General features: G+C 36.9%; 1 protein-coding gene across 4 annotated transcripts; it reads right to left on the reverse strand.

The window, feature by feature from the left end:
- Positions 1-493: 493 nt before the first annotated feature.
- LOC140763414 (large ribosomal subunit protein uL14mz) lies at positions 494-4,622 on the reverse strand. 4 transcript variants are annotated; one of them, XM_073101598.1, is made up of 5 exons: positions 4,321-4,622; positions 4,050-4,140; positions 3,326-3,413; positions 1,956-2,059; positions 494-1,069 (listed from the first exon to the last, which is right to left on the reverse strand). In XM_073101598.1, exons 3-5 carry the CDS (start codon positions 3,357-3,359, stop codon positions 695-697), a joined length of 513 nt encoding a protein of 170 aa, XP_072957699.1. In that variant the 5' UTR covers positions 3,360-3,413; positions 4,050-4,140; positions 4,321-4,622; the 3' UTR covers positions 494-694. The 4 variants fall into 4 exon arrangements, with proteins under 4 accessions (XP_072957699.1, XP_072957698.1, XP_072957701.1 ...); XM_073101597.1 differs by having other exon boundaries at positions 3,326-3,416; XM_073101600.1 differs by lacking the exon at positions 4,050-4,140.
- Positions 4,623-8,431: the final 3,809 nt, after the last annotated feature.

The following is an 8,431-nucleotide window of genomic DNA, read 5'->3' on the forward strand; positions in this document are numbered from 1 at the left end:
CAAAATATGCATCTCCGTCTCCATGCCTAATATCCATTCACTACTCGGTATGGTCTTTTGGGTTGGTAATGGGGTTCTCTTTCTTCTTCTTTTTTTATTCTCTTTGGGAGTTTCAGAATTCTGATGGGTTAAGGTGGTGAGAGAGAGAGAGAGAGAGAGAGAGAGAGAGAGTAAAAGGGAGTTTACTTTGTGATTTCAGATTACTTATTTTTATCAAGTACTAAGTTTGAGAAGGGAAGGACGGGTGGGAGTTGAGAGAGGGAAGTTGGTTAAAGCAGTTGCTAAATCTAGATGCTGTTGATGCGGACAACGCTCGTCGTCTCGTCTCCTATTGGAGTTGCGAGGAAAGTTAGGGTGATGGCAAGTGTTTGGGAAATTCCTGCGAGTGTGTATTTGATGCCATGTCAGCTTCTCACATTCTTGGCATGTGATGACTAGCACTAAAGTTAGAGGGTTGAGAATACAAGAAGAAAAACCTTTGATAGAACAGCAGTTGAGAATAGCAATCCTATGTTTTTTCTTTTCAGTACATTATGGTCATCATTGAATACAAAGATCAGTGTAGCAAATTCTGCATGAACACATAACAGAAAAGGACAACCTAGCAGAATTGGAGAACAGAAGATCAACATCAATGGCGGCTAGGAAGAGCCCAAGAGATTATTAAGTAAAACGGCACGAAGAGCTGGATGCCTCAAGCTATGTGTTCAGCCAAAGCTAAGATCTTGACATGCTTCTTTTTCCTGAGTTCATGGGGCACCGGCCCAAAAACACGAGTGCCAATGGGTTCCCCCTGCTTGTTGACAAGGACTATAGCATTGTCGTCGAATTTGATCTCACTGCCATCACAACGGCCCCGTTGCATGGCAGCGCGTACAACTACACCATACACCACCTCTCCTTTCTTTACCTTACCACGGGGCTGAGCTTCTTTTACAGATCCAATTATAGTGTCACCCAGTCTTGCACCTTTCTTTCCCTTCAGTGCTTGTATGCACATAACACGTTTGGCACCAGAATTGTCCACCACCTTCAGGTTGGTCCTCATCTGGATGAATGTTCTTTGTTGCTGAAACGGTAGGATATTGTTTTAACTATTAAGACACCAATAGCATCAATGAAAAAATAACAGGGTGTTCAATGTTGAAGTAATCTATACCCCTTCCGGTGTTTAGTTTGACACTTTTGACTTAACTTTGTTATCCATGTCAACAGATGAGGTTTCTTTAAATATTAAACCTCACATTCTTTCCTCTGGATTTTTTTCCATGTTCATAATTATCACAGGGTTGCTTCATGGGGTCAGATGAAATGTGTATATGATAGAAGTTCACCTGCTACATGGTATTTCAAGTATTAGATAATGCTTCCGTTTTACCTACCAAAGAAAACACCAAAGACTAAACTTCAGTAGAGCAGCTCAATATTAGCTGATCAGTCACTTGAGAAATCTTCAAACATGATGTACAACCATGTAGTTTAACAATCCCTTAAAAAAAGTAAGTTCAGTGAAATCTTACTGAACTTCCTTTTGTAACAAGACAGAGGCAAAATCTCAAGGTAGGTGACTCATGATTCATTAATAAAAGCAGGGGTTATGAAGGTTTTAAGATAAGGACCCGTGAACGGTTCAAGTAGAGAAACTGAATAGATGAGATACCAGCATCCTCAAAGTTGGTCATTTCTGTAAAATTTTCTGAAAGGAAACAGGTTACAAGTCAGAGAATTTTGATTGAGACCAGTTCTTAGAGGTCCTCATGGAGATGGACTCCAATATGCTCAGAGGATAAAACATATGATATTAACACTCCTATTTTGTCCAACAGTAACAAGGAAAAGCAGAATTCTCCAAGGTCAGAATATAGACAAGAAATATCTCCAACTGCCATTAATGCACTTAAAACTCACAAAACCACGCAAGTATGAGAAATTTAAAATATAAATAAAGGAAGTACCTGAGAAAATAAATCATTTGAACTGATCCTCGCCATTGCCTCCTGGGGCTTCTTAACAACTCCAAGCAGATTGTTGCCAAGGCTACCCAATAATGAACGGCCCACTGTAGATTATAAATCATGGCAACAATATGCATCAGGCCACAATGAAATCATCATAGACTCACAGTAAGAAAAAGAAAAAGCACATGAAATGACAAGAGTCATGACTGAAGAGGGTGACCTTAGACGCAGAGAGTTCTATACAGGCCCAAGCTTCAAGTTCATACCTTCATGTCCTTAATTCTAAGATCAAGGTTCATTGCTTTCAGTTTTGTCCATGCAGGACACGTGGTGTTCAGGTTTTGGTTACTTTTGCCCCATTTCATGCCTTCACATCTTAACATGACAGTTTTGCCCTATTGGACATGATTTGGTTATGGATATTCCAGGTCAGATCTTTTTTGCTCAAGGTCAGGTCCTTTTTGCTTTTGGTTATGAGAAAACAAGAAGGTCTTGCAGAGAAGTGAATGTCTACTTTCCATGTTTATTCTCCAATCCTTCTGTTTAGTTAGCTTTCCTGTCTAGTTGTAGATATTTACCAATCTAAATATTCCAAGAGATGTTACACATATAGTCACCTTACGCATATGCACCGTGCAGTCCCTTGACTGCCTGAACATTATATCCGCCTTTAAAACATTGATGCAAAAGAAATGGCTGATAAGGAACACAAGAGCAGCATGTTTTCACAGTTGGCATCAGAGTTAAGAAGGTAACCAGTAACAAGTTTATCACAAGGGACTACTTCTAACCTTGTTATCCAAATTACTTCTCTGTCCAATGTTTAAATTCTCAATGATTCATTGATCTGTAAAATGCTAATTACCTAAAAGTACCATTTATATGGGCAGGTTTAAGAAAATATTGGCACAACATTGAAAGCAATGCAGTTTGAGATGTATGACGTTATGCTGTAACCACAACACATGCCTTAGTTGCAATAAAATTCATAAAAATCTTGGAATACCTCTCTATCATATATGCAACAAATGTTAAATATAAAAAGATCATCGTTTTCTAACAATTTAAGCAATTAAAATAGATCATGATCTCAGAGCAAGAGGTCCCGAGTTCAAATCTTTGCAGACCCATCTATTATTTAAAATATAAAAACCTTCATCCATTACATCAAGCGCACTTCTTAGACTCATCAAAATATATCAACTTGAAAGTGAGAAAGACTGTTAAATATAAAATATAAAAATTAGCATTACCTAACCGATTAAGCTTTTAGAGTAACTGGTGAGGTAATAACAATAAATACTGAAGCGCAATGGATGTAAAACAATTTGAGCATAACGAACAAGGCAAGGCTCAAAATCACAAACCTGAAGAACTTTTTGATCTGAAGAATGCAGTCATTTTATGTACGAACTTAGCTCAACTCACTGTAGTAATAAGAGCTCCTAATTGTCCCTGCTAAGAACAGTCCAAAAAAGTAGCATTTAGTATTCAACTCAGAAAGGCTGAACTCTGAAGTTGCTGATATATTGAGATTTAACCAAAGCACAACGGATGTGTTGTTTTAGGTGCATCAATGTGGAAATTGGTGAATTTGTGGATTGTTTGTAGACTTGGATGGAGAGTTGAATGTTCTTAGGATGAATTGTGTAGGACAATGAATTCTTGTTGTTATTAGCAGTAGCAATTTTAAACTTTGGTTAAATTCCGCATCGCGCTTGCAATCTTGACCGTGGATGCCCGAGCTCTTTGGAATTGGTTGCCATTTTAATTTTATTGTGATCGAGTATTTATTATCGAAAAGTTTCTAGAATCTGGTATGTTGTTATGATCGACTTGCGTTGTAGTAGGTACATCAAATCTTGTGTACCGGTGTGGAGACTGGTGATTCTGTGTCTTGTTTTTTAGATTTGGATGGAGAGTCGAATGTTCTTAGGATGGTAGATATACTATTTTTGTGTAGGACAACATATTCTTGTTGTTATTAGCATAGCAAGTTAAAAAATTTATCACTGTGGAAGGACTAAATATGCTTAGCGTAGATCAATTTGTATTCATTTGTATCAAATAGAATGTATTGAGATTTCTTACATCTTCTTCTTAGCAACTTCAGAGTTCAGTCTTTCTGAGTTGAATTCTTACAAATATTCCACCATATCTCCAAGCAGAGCAAAATCTTTAGCTACAATTAATTGAGACATCAGTGAGCACATTAAGACGTAAAAAATTATTAGCTACCTATCAATGCTAATCTCTCACATGAATTTACATTATGATCTAAATAAATGATTAGCTACAATAAATTGACAAATCAGCGAGCACATTAAGATGTAAACAATAATATTAATCAATGCTTAGAAACCTCTTCCCGACGGACGATGACTGGATGAGATTTGCCGGCGGAGGAGGGGGTTTGAGGGTCCCGACGGAGGAGGAGGCTTGAGGTCCCGACGGTGGAGGAGGAAGAGGAAGCGGCCCGGCGAAGGAGGAGGACGAGGAGACGGCTTGGCGAAGGAGGGGGACAAGAACGAGGAGGAGGCGGCGGGTCAATGGCTTAGTAAAAAAAACAGGGATCAGACTCTCGGAGGATTCGGAGGCTGGGAGCGAGTGAGCGGCGGAGGCTGGGAGGGAGTGAGCGGTGGAGGCTGGGAATTTAGAAGGAAGTAGGGTTTGAGAATCACCGTTTATATACCCGAGCTTGAGTGAGCCGGCTTTTAGGTCAGGCTCGGCTCTGCCTAAAATTTAAGCTTAGGCTTGACTCAGCTCGAGCCCGAGCCCGAGCCGCTGGTTTAGTCCAGCCGTTAGTGAGATTTAATGGTTAAAACTTCTTAGTTTAACTTAGCAAGCTGAACTTAGTTACGAACGAGCTCGACCTAGCTCCTAAGCTCAATGTGCCGACTCAAATTCTTTTCGAACCCAAGACAAGCTAAGATTTCAGCTCGGGGCACGTGATTAGCTATTGACCGTGCACATTAAAATATAGTTTTCTTTTCAACTTTAAAAGAAAAATAACTCAATATTGGAAATAATACATGATCCACTCATATCACGAAACGTGTCCTCCCGGCTCCAACCAGAGGGCGACAGGTGTCCGGCCAACTTGCCATTGGTAACTGCCAAAGGATCTCTTTTCCCTCGAATAATTTTATCCATCCACCCACGAGCGTACTATATTATCACACCCTCCTTATTAATCCTTACCCCCTTGACCGCTGCTTCCGAGCCTAGTCTTCCCAAGTTGGCCTCTTTTCCTGCGGCAAGCGGCCGGCTTTCCAGCCACGCGTCGGTGAATTCCCCGATCTCGAACCACCCCCCTCCGCACCCCTCACCCCTCACCCCTCACCCTGGCCTTGTCTGGGACGGGAAGGGACAGCCTAAAGCCGTGGATTAGGATCGGGAAGCAAGAGCTAATCCACACCACAGCGCGCGATTTTAAAATGCGCCAGTGGTGCGTGCGCTCGTACATGGGGTTTCACCGCATGGTACGAGAATGCCCAGCCCCCTTTCTTTATTCCCGCCCGCGTGTTAAGATAACTTATTCAAACCCTGGTCTGCTTGGAGATTCACAATAATTGCACTCCACCCCCTACCTTTTTTGTAAATTTATAACTCACAGAATAAAGATAGGGCGAGAATTTTTCTTTGATTTATTTTATTATGATATGTGGAGCCTCTTAGTGTTAACGTATGGATTAGCTTAGTTGATGGATGATGGGAGACAAATATAAAATTAGGAAGGGATATAAAGTGATATAATCATATTATAGTTGGGAGGTGGGCCCCGTAATTAGTAAAGGTGTGTAACTATTAGCTAACACCGAGCCCCACGGGCGTACGGCACCCGGCAAATAGAGTGGCTTTTCCTACACGCACGTCATCGCATGAAGCAGATCCGCTGAAGCCGTCTTTGTAGGATTTCCCTAAACTCTATATGTGGCCGTTTGTAATTGGCTATTATTTATGTAACATATATCTCCGAAGATCGATTAATAAATATTCGATCTGCATACTATGGTGTCTACTATTTATGATTATATTAGTGAACGTAGACGACAAGTCATATTGCTTGCAAATAAAACCTACTTGGTTACAATCATACGGTAGATGAATAAACACCATATATATTAATATATACATGCTTACGAAAACAATCACTGGTTATGGATAAGAATATTACATTGCTTATAAAAATATACAAATTGGGTATAAAAGATAGGGCTTAAATTATTAAACTATAGCCCATTTTCATAGAGACTTTATTTTATTTTCGGAAAATATCAAATAAGAGTATATTTATATTGATAAGAAATAATATATTTTTCAAATATAATAGTTGATAGATAATAGGAGAGATATTTTAAAAGTTGTACATAATTAAAATGTATTTGTCATGAAAATTGAATAAATTAGGGGATCTATCTAAAATAGTGCAACAGTTCATTAATCTTATGTGTAATTATCTCTTAAAAATACGTGCTGCTTGAGTAAATCGTAGAGTAATATCTACGTCTGGGTTGATAATTATATATGATAAAGTTTCACGTCATAGCTAACATAAGGCATCATTTAACTTTTGTGGGTATAGTAATGACACGTCGATTTACTTGTTAACATTCATACATGCCAACTAATTTAGTTGCTTAGGGTTGTATTAGCACTTTGGCTGGAATAGTACCTCTCAAATCATTGCACAATTTGCACCCGAAAAACCTTTTAATTGTAGTATTATTAATTTTGCGTTTTTAGTTTTGAAATTGCAATAAAAGAACCTCACTTTCATGTTCTAAATTTATATATAAAAAATATAATTTTAATACTATTAAAATATGTATTCAAATCTTTATAAAAATGACCCACATTACCTATATTAATTATGCACAAAAGAGTATTAATGGCTATTCCTTTTAAAATTAAAGAGCTTAAAACTATTGGTTACATAAATAAGGAGCTTTTTCATGCAAATAATTCCAAATTAACTACCACATCAGTATTTAATATTAGGTTCGAACAAAATAATTATTCATCTTTACGGGAAATAATAAGAGAGAAGATGAGACAGGAGAAAAAGAATGAGAAAATAATTAAAAAAAAAAGATTTTATTTTACTTTCTCTTTTTTTTCTTTTATTTTCAAAGAGAAAAAAAAATAATAGCCTGGAGTGAATCTTTCTCTCTCGATTTCTATCTCTCTGTCTCCTCTGTTATCTTTTAAAGTTTGTTAGCTAAACATAAGAAAATCTCCCTCCTCGAAAGAAATATGTTCATTTCATCCAAAGCTGGAGCTTGCATATAGTGGTAATAAAATTAAATTTTGGAGAATTAATTGGATGGGTGTGTGGTGTTTGGCTACTTTGTTTCTATGACTTATTTGGTATTAAGAAGATTTCGTTTAGAGGTTTCAATATAGGAGGATGCTATCTCAACTACTGATTTTGGAAGAACAATATCCGGTAAATTTAATGGGCAAAAAGATATTGCAAAATATTGATTAGCTGATGGTATCTACTGAAGTTTTTGCAATTTAATTATATTTATTTATAATAATAAGTTTTAGTATACACCGTATATATATAAATTGTATATATTTTATTATAATAAAATATTTATCGACTATATAAAATATAAGCACTAAGTTTTATATGCTAAATCAAAAGGCTAAATACAATTAAATTATAAAAACCTCAGCATGTATAATATACTATCATGTCTGGGTCATCTGTAAGTATTTATTTAAGATATAGTAACCTAAAATTTTATCTATGGTAATAGAATTTTGACTCAAAATAATATAATAAGGTGAGAATAAGATTGGGTTAAAAATAGTTATTCTATCAAAATAAATTGAGACTATTCAAGTTCGGCTCGAGTTTGGTTCGATCAAACTCGGCTCGAAAATAATTTCGAGCGGAGCTTTATCATGAGCCCTGATATTTTTATCATTAATAACATGTTATTTAAAGCTTAATTCAAGCTTGATTAAGCTCGGTTAAGATTAGAATTAATTTCGGCAGGAAATTAATTAATTTCTTAAAACCAATATATAGTTGTTTGCTATGGCACGTCTCAGCAGACAGTACTTAAATTATTTCGAATTTTAGGGGATCGTCTTCATTGCAACAGTGAACGTTGGTGAGATACTGTGGCAATTATGACTACCCACGTAATATAAAAGGAACATTTGACTGTTTGAACATTATCTTTGGGCCCTCAAAAACTTATAAAGGCTGCTTTCACATGCCCTAACTACAGTAAATGGACAATGGATATCTATCTCTCTTATTAGTTCCTCTCTCTCTCATTATTGAGCATCTATCTTTTAATGGAAGCATGCCTTTTAATTATCACATCATATAGCATCATCTCAAGACTTGGGTATGTGAGGAGTTCTTTCATTTGTTTTTTTTTTCCTTTCTTTCTTTCTTGGGAGTTACATTTTGTTTACTCATCTTTGTAATTAGGCTTAAATTCACTTTG

The sequence above is a fragment of the Typha angustifolia genome, chromosome 7 (assembly GCF_048772165.1).
Source record: "Typha angustifolia cultivar Huaian chromosome 7, ASM4877216v1, whole genome shotgun sequence".
Classification (NCBI taxonomy): Eukaryota; Viridiplantae; Streptophyta; class Magnoliopsida; order Poales; family Typhaceae; genus Typha; species Typha angustifolia.

Bases quoted from the DNA above. Each gene is read 5' to 3' on its own strand.
- LOC140763414 (XM_073101600.1), bottom strand. From the start codon at position 3,359: ATGACTGCATTCTTCAGATCAAAAAGTTCTTCAG. The intron at 2,060-3,325 runs GTTTGTGATTTT...TATAATCTACAG, and splicing joins CAGATCAAAAAGTTCTTCAG to TGGGCCGTTCATTATTGGGT. The intron at 1,070-1,955 runs GTACTTCCTTTA...CTACCGTTTCAG, and splicing joins CAAATGATTTATTTTCTCAG to CAACAAAGAACATTCATCCA.